At 43.2% G+C, this 21,517-nt stretch overlaps 2 protein-coding genes across 3 annotated transcripts in view; both read left to right on the forward strand.

The window, feature by feature from the left end:
* The first annotated feature begins 26 nt into the window (after positions 1–26).
* Positions 27–17,519, forward strand: TMEM183A (transmembrane protein 183A). Of its 2 annotated transcripts, none has more exons than XM_023186831.2 (8): positions 27–248; positions 446–535; positions 1,303–1,470; positions 7,615–7,774; positions 8,677–8,857; positions 11,202–11,282; positions 13,493–13,648; positions 15,527–17,519. In XM_023186831.2, exons 1-8 carry the CDS (start codon positions 140–142, stop codon positions 15,710–15,712), a joined length of 1,131 nt encoding a protein of 376 aa, XP_023042599.1. In that variant the 5' UTR covers positions 27–139; the 3' UTR covers positions 15,713–17,519. The 2 variants fall into 2 exon arrangements, with proteins under 2 accessions (XP_023042599.1, XP_023042600.1); XM_023186832.2 differs by having other exon boundaries at positions 7,618–7,774.
* Positions 17,520–19,246: 1,727 nt separating this feature from the next.
* Positions 19,247–21,517, forward strand: part of PPFIA4 (PTPRF interacting protein alpha 4) — a 52,453-nt gene continuing 50,182 nt past the window's right edge. Inside the window, exon 1 of the mRNA XM_026456678.1 lies at positions 19,247–19,375. The gene's annotated coding sequence lies outside the window, so the exon portion shown is untranslated. The remainder of the gene's footprint in view (positions 19,376–21,517) is intronic.

The raw sequence follows: 21,517 nt of genomic DNA on the forward strand, positions 1-21,517 counted from the left end.
TAGAGCGGCGTCGTCCGCCAAAGCGACTGGGACCCCGGACCTATATTCTCGCGAGAGTTAGCGGTCTCCGGTGTGGGATGGCCGCGGAGCCGGGCGGAGCTGGCCTGCGGCTCCCGTGGCCGGCTCTCCGGCCGGAGACATGGCCCGGGGGCCCGGCCCGCTAGGCAGGCCTCGCCCCGATACGGTCGCCATGCCCAAGAGAGGAAAGCGACTCAAGTTCCGGGCCCACGACGCCTGCTCCGGCCGAGGTGGGTGAGGGGGGCAGGGTCGCTGAAACATTTTGGGGCTGGCAGCTGGGTGGGGGCTGGACCGTGCCGAGGTGAGCGCTCCTGTCCGCAGCTGGAGGGCGGCTCGGTCCGGGGGCCTGCAGCGAGGAGGAGGTCTTTGGCGGGGAAGACGCTGACGAGAGAAGGCCTCTTCCTTGAGGGTTGGTGCTGTGTTGCAGTGACCGTGGCGGATTACGCCAACTCGGATCCGGCGGTCGTGAGGTCTGGACGAGTCAAGAAAGCCGTAGCCAACGCTGTTCAGCAGGAAGGTAAGCTTTGCGCGAGCCTTTAAAGACTCATGCCGCGAAGACAGAACTAGGCATTTTATTTTCTGTTTTTCTTGCAATCCTTTAGTCGTCTTCCTGTCACCGTGTTTGCTCTTGTCAATGTTAACTTATATATTGGGGGCGGAGGAGGATTAGTCAAGAGTAGCAGTTTCTGCAGCAGAAGTATTTTCTTTCTTTCTTTGCATTTAAAAACATGTTTGCATACTCTAGTTTCCACTGCATTCTTCTTGGGTAATCTCTTTGCTGTAGTTCACATATGTTTTACTCTGCAGTTTGCTTCCTTGTTTAATAACCTTGGAGTGTTCTTTTCCTTTTCGGTGTTTCTCTTGCTTTCAGTCTGTTTACTCATGGGTCTGAGACTTGTATTTTATGACACCTACTGCCTCCAGCTCAGGACTAGGGCTAAATTGGATTCAATTTATCTCAAACATTTGTCTGTAGAACTTACGAGAATACAAATCATCTTGTATCCTGCAGGGTTTAGAGTGGAAAAATTGTGCACACCTTTTTTCTTTAGGGCTGAAAAAAGGAGTTTCTGCAACTTTGGAGTCAGTTTGCCCATTGCTTTCCTTTCTTTTTTGTATTTAAAATACTAAAATCTTTATTTTTTTTGGTGATAGATTCTCACCTTTCTCTCTCACGATGTTTTTATCCCCCCTTTCCTGAATGGATGCTGATACCTTGGCTAAGTTGTTTGTATTTCTGGGTGGAGCTGTGTGCCATCTCATTCTTCTCTTATTTTCTTCTAGTAAAATCTCTTTGTGGCTTGGAAGCCTCTCAGGTTCCTGCAGAGGAAGCTCTTTCTGGGGCTGGTGAGCCCTGTGACATCATGGACAGCAGTGATGAGATGGATGCCCAGGAGGAAAGCATCCATGAGAGAACTGTCTCCAGAAAAAAGAAAAGCAAGAGGCACAAAGGTATGGAGCTTGCTCTCTTTTGGTTTATTAGACCTGCCTGTGGTGACAAATTGAAGATGTTCCTTTCCCAGTAGCACAGGAGGAGGTATAAGAGGTGATACCAGGAGAGTTTGAAGAAAACTTGGCTCTCCACAAGAACCTTGGTAGTGGGACAGGATTTAATACACTTGGGCTTTCTTTTTTCTTTTGTCTGAATTCGAGAGGGAAAGAGATTAGTATGTGTTAGTAGAGTTCTGGAACTGTGAAGTGGACTATAGTAGCCCTTCATTGAGAACATGTTATCATCAGGTTAAAAACCCACATGGCAATGTGAAAATAAAAGGCCTTTGCATTTCTGGATTTCTGAATGTTACTGTAAGGAAGCAGAGATGTAACCAAAAAATGTTTTCCCAAATATGTGGATTTTATGTTACAAGTTTTGTTACACACAAACATAGACATTACCATGGGCTTTTAAGTGCTCTACGATTAGTAATGTCTGCTTCATGTCTAATAACTACTGTGGGAAATAGAAAAGTAGGTGATTTTTTAAATATCCTAATGGCAATGAAATGTACACAAATGAAGCAAAGAATAGTAAACTGATGGTATATAATGTGCCAAACCATCGTTTAGATTCTGGGTTTTCCTCCAGACTTAATGAGTCAGAATCTCTTGGGGTGGAACTCAGAATTTTTTTTTTGAGACAGGGTTTTGCTCTCTTGCCCAGGCTGGAGTGTAGTGGCAAGATCATGGCACACTGCAGCCTTGACTTCCCGGGCTTAAGTGATTCACCCATCTTTTGAGTAGCTGGGACTACAGGTGCTATGTTATCATGGCTGCTAATTTTTTCTATTTTTTGTTGAGACAGGGGTCTCACTATGTTGCTTAGGTTGGTTTTGAGCTCCTGGGCTCAAGCAGTCCACCCACCTCGGCCTCCCAAAGTGCTGGGATTATAGGCATAAGCTAGCATGCTTAGCCCAGAATTATTAAAGCTAAAGTGGTTCTGATGATCAGCTGCATTTAGGTGAAATGATGAGGCTGGTCACAGTGGTTCACACCTGTAATCCCAGCCCTTTGGGAGGCCGAGGTGGGCAGATCACAAGGTCAGGAGTTTGAGACCAGCTTGGCCAATATGGTGAAACCCTGTCTCTACTAAAAATACAAACAGTAGCTGGGCGTGGTGGTGTGCACCTGTAGTCCCAACTACTCGGGAGGCTGAGGCAGGAGAATTGCTTGATCCTGGGAGGCGGAGGTTAGAGTGAGCCATCACATTGTGCCACTACACTCCAGCCTGGTGACAGAGTGAGACTCTGTCTCAAAAAAAAAAAAATCATCATAGTAATAAATGATGTATGTATTTTTGGTCTCAGATTTACCAGTACTTTCACCTGTACCTGAGAATCAGATAATAGATATTTTTATTTGTTAAAGTATATTGAAGTAATAAGTTAATGAAATTAATGGTATGATTGCCTTGGAATTATTCCAGCTATTGTTAGTCATATTCTTCTTTTTCAGGATCCAAAAATTAATACAGGTTGAGCAAATCTGAAAAGCTCCAAAATTTAAAATTTTTGGAGCACTGACATGATGCTGAAAGGAAATGCTTATTGGAGCACTTTGGATTTCTGATTTTTGATTAGGGCTGCTCAACCAATAAGTACAGTCAGGATATTCCAAAATGTGGAAAAAACCAAAATCGGAAACACTTCTGGTCCTGAGCGTTTCTGATGAGGGATGCTCAGCCAGTATTGACTTTCTTCATACTTCTTTGTCCTTAATTTTTAACTTAAAATCGCTACTTATCACCATTCTATTAGGGATTTATCTTGTTTTGGACTTGTTCCACAGAATGGCTTAGACTTAAAAAAAATTGAGATAAAATTTATTCCTTTAAAGTGTACAATTCAGTGGTTTTAGCATATTCACAGAGTTGTGCAACCATCAACATGGTCTAAGTTTAGAACATTTCCATTACTCTAAAAAGAAACCCCATACTTATTAGCATCCCTTCTCATTCCAAACACTCCTCCAGTCCTTGGAAACCACTAATCTACTTTCTGTCTTTACAGATTTACCTATTCTGACATTTCGTGTAAATGGAATCATATAATATATAGTCTTTTGCATGTAGCTTCTTTCATTTAGCATAATGTTCTCAAGGTTCATCCATACTATGCATGTATCAGTATCTCAGTCTTTTTTATTCCTTTTTGTTAGCCTGCTATGAATAATGCTGCTACGAACATTCATGGACAAATTTTTCTGTGGACATAGGTTTTTTCATTTATGGTTAGATAGGAGTGAAATTGCTGGATTTTACAGAAACTCTGTGTTTAACTTTTTGAGGAATTGCCAAACATTTTCCAAAGTGTGTGCATCGTTCTGTATTTCCACCAGCAGTGTATAAGAGTTCCAGTTTCTCTACATCCTTACCAACACTTATTGTTGTCTGACTTTTTAAATTATAGTGGATGTGGATTATACTTGTCTCCTTGTGGTTTTGATTTGCATTTCCCTATGGCTAATGATATTTGCCCATTTTAAAATTGGATTATCTTATTATTATTATTATTTTTTGAGATGGAGTTTCGCTCTTGTTGACTAGGCTGGAGTGCAATGGCTTGATCTCGGCTCACCGCAACCTCTACTGCCCAGGTTCAAGCGATTCCCCTGCCTCAGCCTCCCGAGTAGCTGGGATTACAGGCATGCACCACCATGCCCAGCTAATTTTTTGTATTTTTAATAGAGATGGGATTTCTCCATATTGGTCAGGCTGGTCTCGATCTCGAACTTCAGACTTCAGGTGATCCACCTGCCTCGGCCTCCCAAAGTGTTGGGTTTACAGGTGTGAGCCACCACACCCAGCTATCTTTTTATTACTGAATTGTAAGACTTCTTTATCTATTCAGATTACCAGTCACTTATCAGATATATGATTTGTGGCTTACAGGCTCTTAACCATAATTCGTATTTTACTTCCTTATTCTACTTTACCTCCATTAGGTTTCTCCATTCCATCAGACTGGTCTTTTTTTTTTTTCTTTTTAAATTTCTTTTTATTTTATTATTTTAGCAGGTGCAATGTATTTTTCTTCTTTTTTTAAAAAGCCTTTTTTTTAATGACACATGTAGAAGAAGAGAGAATAGTCTGATTATAACTCCATATAACTATTACCCAACTTCAACAGTGATCAACTCATGGCTATTAAAAAGGTTTTTTTCTCTTTCTTTTCTAAATTACCTTTTCGTTTTTATATGCTATCAACTCACGGCCATTTTTACTTCAGCCATTACTCCGCCACCCCAACACACACACACACACACACACACACACACACACACACACACACGCTGGGTTATTTTGAAACAATTTCCAGATATACCATCATCATCTCTGTAAATATCTTAGTAGTTATCTTTTTTACCCATTATCACATCTAAAAGACTTAACAGTAATTTCTCAATGTCATTAAAATCTTGTTAGACTTTTCTGTTTACTGTTCTCACATGTTTTGCTTTTCTGAGTCCTTTGGTTTCATGTTAGCACTTATTCACTTAAAATGCTTTTCCTCTTAACCTATGCCTATCAAAATTCTTCATGTCCTTCATGACTTACCTCCATGAAGCTTTCATTTACTAATTCTATTTACTTTGTTTTGAAAGCTCTTAATAATTATGTATAAAACACTGACAGTTCTTCATTGTTTACTAAATTTTGTCTCTAAAGACAAAATTTTTGATAGCACTCTGCTTTGTAAAAGTCCTTATGGGTCTCAGTAGAGGAAATTTTTGTTTGTTTTTTTGGTTTTTGTTTTGGAGTTTTGAGACAGGGACTCACTCTGTTGCCCAGGCTGGATTGCAGTGGTGCAGTCATGGCTCACTGCAGCCTCGACATCCTAGGCTCGATTGATCCTTGCACCTCAGCCTCCTGAGTAGCTGAGACTACAGGCATGTACCACCATGGCTGGCTAATTTTTAAGTTTTTTTGTAGAGACTGTGTTGCCCAAGCCGATCTTGAACTCCGGGGCTCAAGCCATCCTCCCACCTTGGCCTCCCAAAGTGTTGGGATTACAGGCATGAGCCACTGCAGTCAGCCACAGTAGAGGAAATTTTAACTGTTGTTTGCCTTCTCTTTCAAAGAGAGAAGAGGTAATATGGGAGAAAGTGGGGCCTGGACATGGTAGACTGAGTCTTGCATGATTACTGGAGATTATAAGAGGGATAAGAATTAGAAAATATGATGTTTTAGACATATTGGGTCTCTGTTGTGAAGAACCTAGCCAAGGAACTTGATCTAATCATAGAGTTGTGGGAAGCAGTTAGCTAGAAAAGCAGGGGCAACTTTGGGGAGATGGTGTAAGGGCTTTTTCCCCAGGAAGGAAGAAAGCTGATAATTTTAGGATAGTTCTATGACTAGGTTTGAAATAAGGGTTAGGGTTAGGATTAGCTCAGATTCAGGTATCTTTACAAAGCATGTGTATTAATTGAACCTGAGAAGTATAGTAGACATCAAGGTCAGGAGAATTAACACTAATGAGTGAAGAAGGAAGAGATAGGGATACTTTTTTTTTTCTTTCCTTGAGATGGAGTTTCACTCTGTCACCCAGACTGGAGTGCAGTGGCATGATCTTGGCTCACTGTATCCTCCGCCTCCCGGGTTTAAGCAGTTTTCTGCCTAAGCCTCCCGAGTAGCTGGGATTACAGGCGCCCACCACCACGCCCAGCTAATTTTTTTGTATTTTTAGTAGGGACGGGGTTTCGCCATCTTGGCCAGGCTGATCTTGAACTCCTGACCTCGTGATCCACCTGCCTTGGCCTTCCAAAGTACTGGGATTACAGGTGTGAGCCATTGCACCCAGCATGGATATGTTGTTAAAGAGTGACTAGGTGTCTCTGGCAAGGATCATAGGTCAAACTTGCACTGAAACAAGGAGAAACTAGAAGAATAAAACATGTTTACAAAAGGTAGTTATGTGTAATGAGAATGCACTGTAACTTATCTGGTTTTTTAATTTGTACTTTGAGATTTCCTTATACCATTCTTTTTTTTTTTTTTTTTTTTTTGAGATAGAATCTCACTCTGTTGCCCAGGCTGGAGTGCAGTAGTGCCATCTCAGCTCACTGCAACCTCCACCTACCGGTTCAAGCGATTCTCCTGCCTCAGCCTCCCAAGTAGCTGGGATTACAGGCATGTGCCACCATGCCCAGCTGATTTTTGTGTTTTTAGTAGAGACAAGAGTTTCACCATGTTGGCCAGGATGGTCTCAATCTCTTGACCTCGTGATCCGCCTGCCTTGGCCTCCCAAAGTGCTGGGATTATAGGCATGAGCCACTGCGCCCAGCCTCCCTTTACCATCCTAAGGTCAATTTTGTTTTTTTCCCGACTGAAAATGTTTAGTGGGTGGAGACTTAAAGAGAAACCAAGAGCAGGGCTTAATAGCATAAAGCTGGAATTCGGAGTCAGAAAATCTTGGTTCTATTTCCCTTGACTGAGTGACAAGTTTTTTTTTTTTTTTTTCTTACTAGTAAAACGGGTGCAATAATATTTTTCTTATTCCATTGAAGAATTATTAGAGTTGAGTAATACAATGTGTGCAAAGGCACTTTTGAAACTTCAAAATGATGGCCAGGTGCAGTGACTCACGCCAGTAATCCCAGCGCTTTGGGAGGCCTTGGCGGGTGGATCACTTGAGGCCAGGAGTTCGAGACCAGCCTGGTCAACATGGTGAAGCCCCATCTCTACTAAAAAATTAGCTGGGTGCGGTGGAGCGTGCCTGTAGTCCTAGCTACTCTGGTGGCTGAGGCATGAGAATCGCTTGATCCTGGGAGGCAGAGGTTGTACTGAGCTGGGATTGCACCACTGCATTCCAGCCTGGGCAACAGAGTGAGACTCTGTCTTAAAAAAAAAAGTGAAACTTCAAAATGGTATTGCCAATAGTTGTTAAGTAAAGGCCTTAAGAACAAAACCTGTTTACTTGGGCAACAGGAGGTAAAAGTTTCCAGCAGCTAGGATGAGCAGGAAATGATAAGTTTGAAGGGTTTCCGTGGACCTATTTAAAACCATTTTCTTAACTGTTCAATCCTTGGGAGAAATGAAATGATCTAGTATCTTTAGATATGTGTGTAGAAGATCAGAGATTATTCTTTTTTCTGTTTCAGAAGAACTGGACGGGGCTGGAGGAGAAGAGTATCCCATGGATATTTGGCTGTTGCTGGCCTCCTATATCCGTCCTGAGGACATTGTGAATTTTTCCCTGATTTGTAAGAATGCCTGGACTGTCACTTGCACTGCTGCCTTTTGGACCAGGTTGTACCGAAGGTGCGACCACAGAGACCTCACTCTTTTATCTGTGTAGCTGATTTCATTACTGTTTGTGATTTGGAGCTACTCACTGGATGGTGACCTCTTTTCACTTTCTCTACTCCATGTTGTCTGGGCATGACCCAGCTTTGGACTCCTTGAGCTCCTCTCTAATTTAAATTTGATATTATTAATTATCCAGGTAATTGTCTTCCATGTGGTTGCCTCCTTCCCCACTCCATCCAGTTTCAGCAAAACGTCTTGCTTCAAGTCCCAGAGAGAACTGTCTTTGACTTTTCTTCAGAGGCTTATTTTAGCTAGAATGTTCAAAGCTACAGATGCTTATCTGCTCATCTTTCCAGCTGGATTAGGTGTTGCTTTGATTTGCTAGTCGTCTTTAAGTATTACACAGTTTTTGTACTTATGCAGCCTTATGTATAGTTGTAGTGGTGAGGAGTAGGTAAATTATGTGACTAGTAAAAGGGCTCGTTTTTGATGCTAAGTGTGGAAGTGTAGTGACAATTGTAAACTGTCAGGCTGTGGTGGGAAGGAATGTTGAAGTAGCAAGGAGTAGAGAACTCATTGTAGACCTGACAGGAGAACCTAGTGGCTCTTCTCCAGTATAGGTTCCTCTAGGACAGGTTCTTTTTGAGCAGTTAAAGCATAATATACTGACAGAGTTTGCTCTTGTGTTCAGGAAAAAAGTGAGGATTTCAACTTTAAAAATGGATGGTGAACTGCAGGATTACAAGGCAAAGACATAAAAGTTGCCAAGAGGTCAAGTAGCACTGGGGACAAGCTACCTACTGGCCAGTGGAATACTGCACTAAAGTTCATACAGAGACCAGGAGTCTTAGGAGACTGACCTAGAGCAGGAGAGACAGGTCACATATTGGTAGGAGTAATGTGTCATGTTTCAGGCACTACACGCTGGATGCTTCCCTGCCTTTGCGTCTGCGACCAGAGTCAATGGAGAAGCTGCGCTGTCTCCGGGCTTGTGTGATCCGATCTCTGTACCATATGTATGAGCCATTTGCTGCTCGAATCTCCAAGAATCCAGCCATTCCAGAAAGCACCCCCAGCACATTAAAGAATTCCAAAGTAAGTGAGAATTTGTGTTGGGGTTTGACTAATGGACTCTTGTATGGTAGGCCTGTTACCATGGCTTGTCTCCAACTTCCTTGGTGGGGAGGGGTGTAGGTCCCAGGCTTCTAAGGGACTAATGTAAACTTTCAGGGCTCAGAGATTTCACTTCTCCAAGACCTTTCTGCTGTGCTGGCTGGCTTATCTTATACTTACCTTAAAGCTTTCCGGTGCTTTTAGTGTATTCCTTATTCTTTTTATTTTAATTTATTTTCATACATTGTACATTGGACCCCTTTAGATATAATGGTTTTGATGGTTTGGGCTAGGAAGAGCATAACTGAAATGGTAGATGTATGCTGTAATTTTTAAGAGGGGCTTTAAATCACGGGACAGAGGTATGACGTGAACATCTCACTATTTTTCTCTTTCTAATGCAACCTTGACATTAGGGATTCCCCTTTATTGTTGACCTCCTTAAAGGATTCTGGTGTAGACTTGACTTCTGTAGCATTTGGAAGTGCCCTGTGCCAGGCTATTGCCAGGCTCTGGTAGGTCATCTCATAGACTATAAGGTACCCTGATTCATAAACCTTAGTTCTCTCAAGTTCTTTCTGTGTTCTAGGCTCTTTTTATCTGGGGATTTCCCTGATAGTTTATATTCATACATTTATATTCAAGTCTCTGTCATTCTTCTGATTTGTAAATATGTCTACTAGCCTTTGGTCCATTCTCTCTTTTTCTCCTCCCTGATAAAATTACTAAATCACCTTTGCCAAACAAGTTTACTCTGTTCCTACCTCAAATCTGATGTTCCATAGCATTTCCCATTCTCTTATAGTTTGTTTTTATGGTATTAGACATATAATGATTCTTCTCCCCTAGTTTAGCTCTAGGGTGATCACATTTTACCTGATACGTATTAATTAAAAGGGTACTATTGATTTCAAGATTATGGAGGTTTCCCCCAGCCTTGTAAACTGAGGTGGTCAGGGCCATTGGCTGAGCTCAATTTAATATCATGCTAACTGGTGGATTTAGAGAAGGAGTAGAATGCCAGGAGAGTAGGATTTCACCCAGCAGCTGCTTCTGCTTGTAATATGAGTGGACACTGTATCTTCTCACATTTACAGTGTCCCTTTTCCCCAAAACATTTGATAGTATCAGATTAACTGTGGTGAGTGTGGGGATCATCCGAAAGTTAGCCATGCCAGGAGTGAATCAATTGCTGGGAGCAGAGCAGCATTGGGCAAACTCCTCATGCTTGACACATCTTAGCGGCTCCAGTGCACAATGCAAGTGCTACTGCCTAAATTCTAAAATACCCCTATCTTCATATTCTTATCATTGTCTATTAATTTTTTTAAAGTGGACTGTAAAAAGCCAAAGTACAATGAAAACTAAGGTCTTAATCCAGATAGTAAGCCCAGGCCATCTGGCTGCTGCTTTTGTGCCTTGTTAGAGATCTTCTGAAGAGGGTGCGGGGCCTGCAGTGACAGGTGTCCCATGCTTGGCCTTGCCACTTGTATACCATGATTGCGTGGCATTCAGGGAGTTGCCAGCATGCCTAAAGGAAGTTGTCCCATGTTCTTGGACTCCAGCTTTTCGTATTTGATTCCCCCTCTCTCTCTTTTCAGTAGCATAGCTTGTGTGGGACACTGGAGCCGTTGTGATGGCAGCAGAAGTGTTTTCCCCTTAAAGCCAAGCCCATTAATTTTGATGGAACAGCAGGACATACAGGGCATGTCTGAAGGGCAGGACAGCTGGCACGGCGGACGACCCACCCCTTATCCCTTGGGAGGTACTTCACTTCTTGTGCTTAACCCTAGCTGTAGCCTGACTTTCACTGAGGGGCTTATTCTAGACAGAATTCAGCCTAGCTCTGTAGTTTCCTTACTGGCTGTCTGCTCCCAGAGGGTCCTGAGCAGTTTGCTTCTATTATAGGGCCAGCCTCTCTGCCTACCTTATGGCCTTGTATCATCTTGCCTGGTGGCTGCTGGCTCTCCTTACATTTTAATGTAGAGGATTAGCCTGCTGAATCAGAGAGGATGCCCCAGTCTCTAGATACCACGTTTCTGTCTTTGAAGATAAGAACAATAGGGGTTGCTGTCAGTAACCTCTGAGGTTGACTTATATTGGTCCCTCCTTTCCTTATTGAACAGCCCTGGGATTGTCTGTTTTTATGTTGAACCAGTGTCAACTTGGGAGTCTATCTGTGCCAAAGTAAAATCTCAGCATTGGGACCGTGGCTGGCTTTAGAGCTGTCAAACAGAAAGGTTTTTGTTGATTATTTTGATTGTAGTATATTTTGATTTTTTTCTTTTTCTTTTTCTTGGTTTATTTTATTTTTACTTTCTTATAGTGCTTACTTTTCTGGTGCAGAAAGATTGTTGGGAACAGACAGGAACCAATGTGGGAATTCAACTTCAAGTTCAAAAAACAGGTATGTGGTCTTCTCTTTGTTTTTCAGATAACATCTTGTTCTAAGAGATTTCCCTAGATAACTTTCTTAGTCTGTTTGTGCTGCTATAACAGTACCACAGACTCTGGGTAACTTAAAAAGAACAGAACTTTATTTCTTCACAATTCTGACGACTGGGAAGTCCAAGTTCTTTGCAGGTTTGGTGTTTGGTGAGGGCCTGGTCCCTTTGCTTCCAAGATAGTGTCTGATTGCATCCTTCAGAGGGGAGGAACACTTTGTCCTCACACGGTGGAAAGTGGAATGCCAAAAGGGGCTGAACTTAGTGTGAAGACTTTCTTATAAAGGCTTTAATCCCATTCATGAGGGAGGGCCTCCCCAGTAGGTCACCTCCTAAAGGCCCTACCTCTTAATACTATTGTGTTGGAGATTAGGTATCCACGTGAATTTTGGAGGAGACACAAACGTTCAAATCATAACACTGGACATGAAATTGCCTTACTAAAATCAAACAGTGTATAGCCTAAAAATAAAAAATCTGAAATGCCTCATAATCTGAAACTTTCTGAGTGCCAACATGATGCTCAAAGAAAATGCCTTTTGGAGCATTTTGGATTTTGGGTTTGTGGATTTCAGATGCTCAACTGGTATAATGCAAATATTCCAAAATCTGAAAAAATCGGGAACACTTCTGGCCCCAAGCATTTCGGATAAAGGATACTCAACCCGAAATGCCATGAAAACAAAAGAGGAACTATGTTGTATTGAAAGACAAGGATAACAACCTACTGCAAAGAGTAAATCTTGAGTGGATCCTGGATAAGGGAACAAAGCTATAAAAGACATTTTGGGGCAATTTAGGAAATCAGAATGTGCTATGGATAATATGAAATAATTGTTAATTTTCTTATGGGTGATAATGATAATGTGGTTATATGTAAGTGTATGCTGAATTATTTACGAGTGAAGTATAAATGTTGAGAGAACATATTAAGGGAATAGTTCCCAAAAGATTAATTGCCATTACAGGATACCAGACGTCTTAAGTCACCTTTACTTTATCAATATATTTATGTATTACTTAAACTTATTTACCATTAAAAAAAGCTTTCATTATGGAAGGGGAAGCCTCATGTATTTCTGAATGTAAGCCTAAGAGACAGAGAAGACAAACTACATGAACTCTCCAGTTGCCAAGCCAATGAAAATTTTTTAAAACCTGGAAAAATTATGCCAGAGGCACACACATTGTTTACTAATCTGATTACTGGCCAAGCCTTGAACAGTGTGACAGTATTACTTAAAGGACAGCTGTATTATTAGGTGTAATTATGATCACCCTATATTCTTATGTGGAATTATGAACAGATATGGCAATCGGTTTATAGAAACCCATAAACCCATTACTAAGTAGAGGAGACAGGTGAAAACACATGGAGCGGGGTGGGGTGGGGGGTGCAGGGGTGAGGTGGGAAGGGAGGTGTCTTCACTTGTCTCCTCTCCTTAGTGTTTCACTGATGAGACACAAATACTATTAGTTATTCCTCACGTGATGGCAAGTGGATTACAGATAAGTTTGTAGTTAAAGTAAACCTTATATTCCTATTGATTTATTTCAAAAACATGGTTCTGGGGAAGAATTTTAGTTCTGATATTTTGCATTTGATAAGATCTACATAGTCTGTGGTATCCATTAGACATTGGTAGGAAGTCCACCATAGACCTTTCTGAGAAGGAATTGAGAGGCAGTCTTAGCAGTGGTGAAATGTGACTAGAAGCAGACAGTAGGATTACCGCAGGAAAGTGAATGCTGAGATTTCCTTTAGTTCCGAGACTTGTGATTCCTTTGTTTTATGGGGTCTGGAATTAGGTGGCCACTTCTGCTTCCTTCCCTTTTGTCCAGCAGATGTTCTTTGGAGTCTGACAAGTTACAAGGAATTTGCAATCTTTCAAACATTGTAGAACCTCTGGTAGAGGCTAAGTTTCCATTTCTTGTCAGATGGCAAGGGATACCATCTAAATGAAGTATAAACCCTCTCATCCAAATGTATTTCCCCTTCTTTCAAAGGGTAAATTTTCTTTGATCTCTGTATAGAAACATATATAGAGAGAGAGGAGATAACGGAAAAATGTATCTCACTAGCTTTAGTTAAGCCATAGGATTTTCTTTGGTAGACTCTTAGAGCCATATACATTTCTTCTAAGACATTGGATTAATTCTTAGTTCTCTTCAGTCCCCTAGGTTAAAGAGCAAGTGTACAGGAGGATTGCAGCCTCCCGTTCAGTATGAAGATGTTCATACCAATCCAGACCAGGACTGCTGCCTACTGCAGGTCACCACCCTCAATTTCATCTTTATTCCGATTGTCATGGGAATGATATTTACTCTGGTAAGTAGGGACTCAGGATGTCATTCTCAGCTCTTTTTTTTCCATTCTGAAAGGAGGTGAACCACAGCTTTTTTTTTTAAAGAGACATGGTCTCACTCTGTCACTCAGGCTGAAGTGCAGTGATAGAATCATCGTTCACTGCAACCTCAAAACTCCTGGGCTTAAGCTATCCTCTTGCTTCAGCCTCCCAAGTAGTTAGGACTACACGTGCGCACCACAACCCTGGCTAATTTTTATTTTTTGTTGCAATGGGTGTCTCACAGCGTTGCTGAGGCTGGTCTCAGACTCCTAGTCTCAAGCAGTTCTTCCACGTCGGCCTCCCAAATGCGGAAATTATAGGTGTGAGCCACTGCCTTGAGCTTTTTTATAGACTTTTGCTGTATCTGAGGTTTGAAGGATATTTGTAAGTTTGACCATGAAGGAAGGTATCTTAAAAAAAAAAAGTTTGAAATCAGTCCTGTATATTAGCAGCAGACAGATTTGTGGAGATATTAATTATATCTGAGAATATTTTACCTTCTTTTCTTCTTTGTAGGAAAGGGAATGTTTTTGCATTTTCATGTGTAGTGGTCATTAATGATTGAGAAACATTATCCTATTAGGAAGAATGATGAGATATATACATGAGCACTGTATGTCAGGATCTTGAGGCATGCATAAGGGGTTACAAATGAGATATTAAAATATAGAGTGACCAGCTCAGCTCTGTCCTTTGTGTGATATTATTATTGTTCAAGGCTTGGCCAGTAATTAGTAGACAATGTATGTGCCTCTGGCATATTTTTCCAGGTTTTAAAATTTTTTCATTGGCTTGGCAACTGGAGAGTTCATGTAATTTGTCTTCTCTGTATCTTAGGCTTACATTCAGAAATACATGAGGTAACCCCTCCACAATGAAAGTAACTTTTTTTTTTAATGGTAAATGACTTTAAATAATACATAGATATACTGACAAAGTAAAGGTGACTTAGATTTCCACTATCCTATAACTGCAATTTATCTTTTGGGAACTGTTCTCTTAATGTGTCTGTTAATATGTACGTACTCTCTATTAAATAATTTTGTATTATTGAGATTCTGTCATATATGCAGTTTTTTTTTTTTTTTTTTTTTTTTTGAGACGGAGTCTCGCTTTGTAGTCCAGGCTGGAGTGCCATGGTGCGCAGTCTCGGCTCACTGCAACCTCTGTCTCTTGGTTTCAAGGGATTCTCCTGCCTCCGCCTCCGAAGTAGCTGGGATTACAGGTGCCCGCCACCACACCCAGCTAATTTTTGTATTTTTAGTAGAAATGGGGTTTGGTCAGGCTGGTCTCAAACTCCTGACCTCAGACGATCTTCCTGTCTTGGCCTTCCAAAGTGCTCATTAGTGAGGCTTTCTTTAGCATAGTTTAAACATGTGAAGCTGAGAAGGCCTTATGAAATTGTCCTTAATTTTTTATATCTTTAAAGGTTGGCTGGGCGTGGTGGCTCACACCTGTAATCCCAGCACTTTGGGAGGCCGAGGTGGGCAGATCACCTGAGTTCAGGAGTTTGAGACCAGCCTGGCCAACATGGCAAAACACTGTCTCTACTAAAGATACAAAAATTAGCTGGTCATGGTGGTGTACACCTATATTCCTAGCTACTCGGGAGGCTGAGGCATGAGAATTGTTTGATCCCGGGAGATGGAGGTTGCAGCGAGCCAAGATCACATCACTGCACTACAGCCTGGGCAACAGAACGATGTCCTTTCTCAAAAAAAAAAGTGTTCGTGTTATAATTTAGAGATTAATCTTGTGGCCTAGCCAGTGTAAATTAGTCTGGACTATTTCATTTCGGAGTGAGCTGTTGGAAACCAAGGTTGTGTAAGTTGGATACTGAATCTGCTTTTCCATTTCAGTTTACTATCAATGTGAGCACGGACATGCGGCATCATCGAGTGAGACTGGTGTTCCAAGATTCCCCTGTCCATGGTGGTCGGAAACTGCGCAGTGAGCAGGGTGTGCAAGTCATCCTGGACCCAGTGCACAGCGTTCGGCTCTTTGACTGGTGGCACCCTCAGTACCCATTCTCCCTGAGAGCATAGTTACTGCTGCCTATCCCTTGGGGCAGCCCCGAGTCTAGTCCATTAGTAATCAGATTCCAGTTTGGACGGGGCGGCTGGATTGTATATCTGGTTAGTAATGTACATGCTCTTCAGGTTCTAGGGCTCCTGTTAGGGGAGGGAGAAATGTTGAATCAAGAGGAAGAACAACTACTATGATTTATAAACATATTTTAATGTAAAAATTTGCATTTAAAAGGAGTGGCCCTGTTTTCTGTGTTAAAACCCCATTTGGTGCTATTGAGTTTGTTCTTTATTCTTTTATCCCAGTGAAAATTGTTGATCTTGCTCTAGGGAAAAATTAAACTCTTTGAATCTCCAAACAAGGAAGTTTCAGCATTCCCTTATGGATCAGAGGAACCTTAGAGGCCTGAAATTGTTGCTTCCAGTTTAGCTGCCCCTCAAATTCAAGTGAATATTTTCCCTTCTCCCTTTACCCTTCTCCAGAAATAAAGCAGGTGACAGGGTTTTCAGAATCTTACCAGATTGACTTGTGTATCTTTTTTAAAAAATAATTTGTGATATTTATTGCATACATTTTCTTTTGCCAGTTTTGGATTTTAGGTATTTCTTGCATGAGGTTAATAGTGGTGATGATGACTTTATACCCTTGGTACTATACTAGGAACTTTACGTAGTATCTCTACTTCTCACAGTCTTGCAAGGTAGGTGGTATTATTCCCATTTTATGGTTGAGAAAGCGGAATTAGTGATTATACCTATAACACCAGTAAAGGCAGAGCCAGGATTCTGACCCAGGTCTTTTTGTTATACCACAATTTTAAAAGATGAGTCTCATTTTTCTTGTGGTAGATGGTGGTAAAAGGGAGTAGGCAGAGTGTACATAGTTAAAAAAAGTAAAAGGGTAAGTGGAAAGTTGATTGTGGTATACCTTATTCTAATCAGCCGAAAAAGTATAGAAGATTGATGAAATGATCTTTTAAATATGTATTTCTAAGTGAAATGTAAAACCAAGAAAGCTATTTCAGGAAGGATAGTGAGACTTTCATTGAACTGTTAGAAAGGCATTTATTATGCTAAAATGTCATTAACAGAATGCATTGCATGTTGAAACCAGCCTCTTGAACTATAAGCACTTAGCGACTTTGCTCTGCCCTGTACTGTGCTGCTTCTGCTGTCATCCGGTGTGCCTACAGAACCCTGGTCTTCATGCAGAAATGCTTATGTCCTCCTGTTCAGATGACTCCTGTTGTTCAGGTGTACTCTGAGAAGAGGATCACAAACATTTTTCTGTTTTGCTAAGAGGAAAACCTTGCTGCTTGTCTCTCCTCCCATCCTCCATCATCCAAAATTAACCAGTGAGCTGGATATTACTTGGATATTGCCAGGAGGTGGGCATTAATACAATATTCTTTAAAAATGAAAATCTTGTGGAGGAGAATCTTTGAGGCAAACTGCTAAATTCGCGGTTTTTTTTTCCTTACCATCTTCCCCAGGAATATTCTTAGAAAGCATCTGCTTAATTTTGCTCCTAACAGCTAACCTTATCCCACGTTGAGGGTGGTAATACAAGAGTGAGCCTGGGTCGGTCAAAAACAGAATTTGGGCATTTAAGTGATAACAGACAAAAACCCTAAGGACAATGAATGAGCACTTTGCAAATCTCTACAATGAAAAGTTGCCTCTTTGAGGCAGGAGGAGAGAAGCACAGTCCCTGCCTGGTTGCCTGAACTAAAGATGCCATGGAGCAGGAGTGTCTTGGTGCATTGTTCCCCGCTTAGGAGTACCTTTAAAATGGGGGTGAAATAAATTTGGCTTAATAATTGTATTCTGACTCAGCTCTGAGTTTTTTGTGTCAAATTCCATGGTACAGTGACAGATACAGTATTAGATACTGCCTCAGCTCTCTTCTCTCAGCATAGTATTGACAAACACTTGGTAAAATGTGTTATCAGTGTATCTTGGCTTCAGCCTTCCTCTGCATTGACTGAGTTGCTGTTTCTAGCATGATGCATGCTTTGTTAGTGACAGGACGTGAAGTGTCTCAGGGATTTCCTTTTGGTGAGGACCCAAGACCACTCGAAGAAGAATTGGAACTTTCTGGACTACAGGTTAAAAACAGCTTTATAACTTAACATATATATATATAACTTACATATATATAACATATATATAAATATATACCGGGATTTTGCTCTGTCAAGCAACATAAATTGACCCTTGAACACTGTGAGAGTTATGGATGCAGACCCTCTCACACAGTTGAAAATCTGCTGTAACTTTTGACTGCCCCAAAACTCAATAGCCTACTGTTGACTGGAAGCCTTATTGATAACACAAACAGTTGACTAATGTGTATTTTGTATATGTAGTATATACCTTATTACGATAAAATAAGCTAGAGAAAAAATGTTATTAAGAAAATCATAAAGAAGAGAAAATATCTTTACTGTTCATTAAGTGGGTCATCATGTGAGCAGGCTGACGAGTAAGAAGAGGCGGGGTAGTCTTGCTGTCTCAGGGGTGGCAGGGAAGGAAGAAAATCTGCATGTAAGTGGCCCTATGCAGTTGAAGGCCGTGTTGTTCAAGAGTCACCAATTTAGCTTCACTTACCACCCCTCAGATCAGAATTACCCAGATTTCCCTGTCTTCAAAGAGACGCAAGGAAATTATGCCAAATGGTGAATATATAGGGTGGAAGTTAAATGAGAGCCGGTTTTATGTGTCATTGATCTCAGCTATGGCATTTGCTGCTGATATAGAACATGCTGTGTATATATCTATAAATACATACACGTGAACACATTGCATGTATATAAAAATTGTTCACACTTTTAGTGGTGCTTACTGGGTATTGGTAAAGAATTGAGTAGGCACACTGTGATGAAACTTCACAAAGCAGATGGAAAAGATGCATTAATAGCCACAGGGGGCAGGGTAAGGGAGCAATTCAGGAAAATGGAGAGGCTTAGCTAAAATTTGTCAGTCAGTAATTCTGGCATTTGAGACTTGTTTTCATACTATGTATATGTAATAGACAAACCATTTTGTAGTAACAGTGTTAGAACAGCCAGGTGCCTGAAGGCAAGCGACACAATTCACTGAAGTGCATACTACAGATGTAGTATCTGGATATCAAGTTTCCCCACTTAAAAAATGAGTGCGATCAAAGGAAAAGCAAGTAATGGGAAGGAGAGAGCAAGTGTGAAAGGTGGCAAACTATTGACAACAATTACAAGGCTGAGACTAAGGCCAATTGAGGGAACAGGCTGTTACTCGGAACAGGGGCGAGTTCAGAGGGAGGGGCAGAATGTTGGCAGCACTCCTGTGATCTGAGACCCTCCTCCCGCAGAGTAAAACCCTGGCACTTCGCCACCTCTGAGGTTGAACCAAGATGGCGCGCAGCCTCAAAGCGGCGCTCTCGTCACGTGCCGGGACCGGAGGCGCTTGGGGGCGGGGGGCGTGGCCTCGGGCGCGGCAGCCCGGCCCCGCCTAGGGGGCGGAGCCCGAGGGGGGTTGTCCACGGAGGAAGGGGGCGGGGCTTCGCGGCCTGGCGCTTGGGCGGCGGAGGTTGCAGATACCTCGGCGCCGGCTCGGTTCTAGGACGTGTGGGTCTGCACCGGTCGGGGGCGGCTCCCTGCTGCCTCCGAGCCTAGCTGCCTGGCCTTCGGCATTTGCAGGCAGGTGAGCGCCCAGAGCTTGGACTGGGATAGGATGCGTCTTTTCCCCACCTCCAACTCCCCTCGACAGTTTGGGGAGGGGTCTCGTCTATCGTGCCTAGGGAAACAGCCCTTTTTGACTCCCCATGTGCTGTCTCCGGCAGGCGTCGGTACGGCTCCCCCGGCCGCCCCTCGCCAGCCTTTGCGGTGCCCTTTGCCCTTGGGGGTGAGGATGGGGGCGATGCCCGATCTGCGGGGAGGGCGTGGGGTGCACCCTCTGCTCCATCGGCTTCGGGGGAGGGGGCCGAGTTGGCGAGTCTCCCGGTGGGAACGGAGCAGACTGCGCCCCCATTTCCCCTCCAGGAGAGTCAGAAAAAGCGCCTCTCGGCTCCGAGGCTAACCCCACTCCTTTGGGGACGCGCTTCTGAGGAGCTGAGGTCTTCGCTCTTTGCGGAGGTCTTAATCCTTCCTGCGTTCCTCATAGCACCCCTGTTCCTGTTGCTAGCTCTCCATTCCTCGAACTGCCAGCCTCAGTCTGTGCCAGAGATGCCCCCATCTCCGCAGTGCCAGGGCGGTGGGGTGGAAGGAGCAGCCAACCCGAGGCCTGGTGGGGGTGGGGACAGGGGTGGGTGCAACAGGAAAAGAGGGCTGGAATAGAGGTGCCTGAACTGGGAGGGTGGGAGTGGGGTGCTGGCTTACGTCCACGCAGTAGGGATGTTTTCTAGCACAGATTTTGAGGTTTTGATGGTGGGTGGGAAGAGAGAGGTCGGGTTGGAGGACTTGGAGACATGGTGTAGGTGGTTTTCTTTGAGAAGGAGGAGGGATCCAGGACAAGGTGCCACTAGGCGCTGATGTCACCTTTGAGGAGAAGTGTGCTGGTAGTTTCCATCAGAGGAGCGGGAGAGTTGAGGCCGTTCTGTGTGGAGAGCAAGTGGTTAAGGAGCCTTTGCTTAGCAGGGAGATCCCCTCCTGGTGTTCGCTTAAGGGTCCTCTCCAGGAGCCAGGTTCCGGGGATTTCCCATAGTCCTTTCCAGAGTTGTTGGATCTGGTACCTAGTACTTTGTTCAACATCCAGCAAACATTTATTGGACACCTACTCTCTGCCGGATACTGTGCTCGGTGCTAGGTCTTCTGAAGGCAATTTACAGCCACAGAGCAGCTGAAAGGTACACATAGTAGGCACACATAGTAGGTATTCTGTTAACACCTCCCTCACCCCCCACCCCCATTCTGTTACATTGCTGTTGGATTAGATAAAGAAAGAACTGTGTCCAGGTACTTTCAAGCAGCTGTCTAAACTAGACTGCAGCCTACACACCCCCTACCACTATTAACTGGCCAGGTATTCCCAGGGAAGCTGCCTAAGCAAAAGGGCAGCTTGAATGATTTTCCTTGGTTATTTTCTCAGATTTTGTCCTGAAGTTTGAGGAGGCTTCCTGGGATAAATGGTAGCTCAAAGTAAGGAGATAATGAATGACAAAATGGTTATTGGGGGCCAAGAATGTCCTAGACACTCTGTGTTGTGGGAGACGCCATCTCTGGAAGATGGAAGAGTGTGGGGGAGGAGGGCGTGGAAGGGAATTCTCATCCAGTGGGGTTGGGGTTTGTGCTGCTGAGCATGTCATGATGTCAGAGCTGTGCAGTGCATGAGGTCTGGCTGCTGGGCTGTAAGGAGGGCTGGAGGGGCAGGGCATGGCAGGCAGCCAGGCTCCTGGGTCTCGTCTCTGAGTTGATTGCTGGAATCTTAGAGTTGGAAAGAGTTGTCAGGGATGGCTTGTAGTTCCTCATGGAGCCTCCGAGGATGGCAGAGCTAGAGCTAGGCAAGAGAATGAGTAGTCAGGCTGTGGTGGTGATGAGGTGGGGATGAAGGCTCAGCAGGGCCGAGGAGCTGGGTGCTAAGGGGGTTTTAAGAAATGGGCAGTTAGCCGAGGCCTTCGAATGCCAAGGACATTCTCCCCTGGGCTTTAGGCCCTACTGTGTTGACTCCATAGGTGAGTTGCTGTAGAAACAAGGCATGGCAGTTGAGTGGTATGGAGGGGTGTGTGTGCATGTGTGTGCGCACGTGCATGTGTGTGCACACGCGTGAGTGTGTGTGCTTGTGCTTGTGCTTGTGTTGGAGAGGAGGAGTGGTGAGGAGCAGGGAGGATTGAGGGAGTGAAAACTGCCT

This window comes from Piliocolobus tephrosceles, chromosome 1 (genome assembly GCF_002776525.5).
Source record: "Piliocolobus tephrosceles isolate RC106 chromosome 1, ASM277652v3, whole genome shotgun sequence".
In the NCBI taxonomy this organism is placed as follows: Eukaryota; Metazoa; Chordata; class Mammalia; order Primates; family Cercopithecidae; genus Piliocolobus; species Piliocolobus tephrosceles.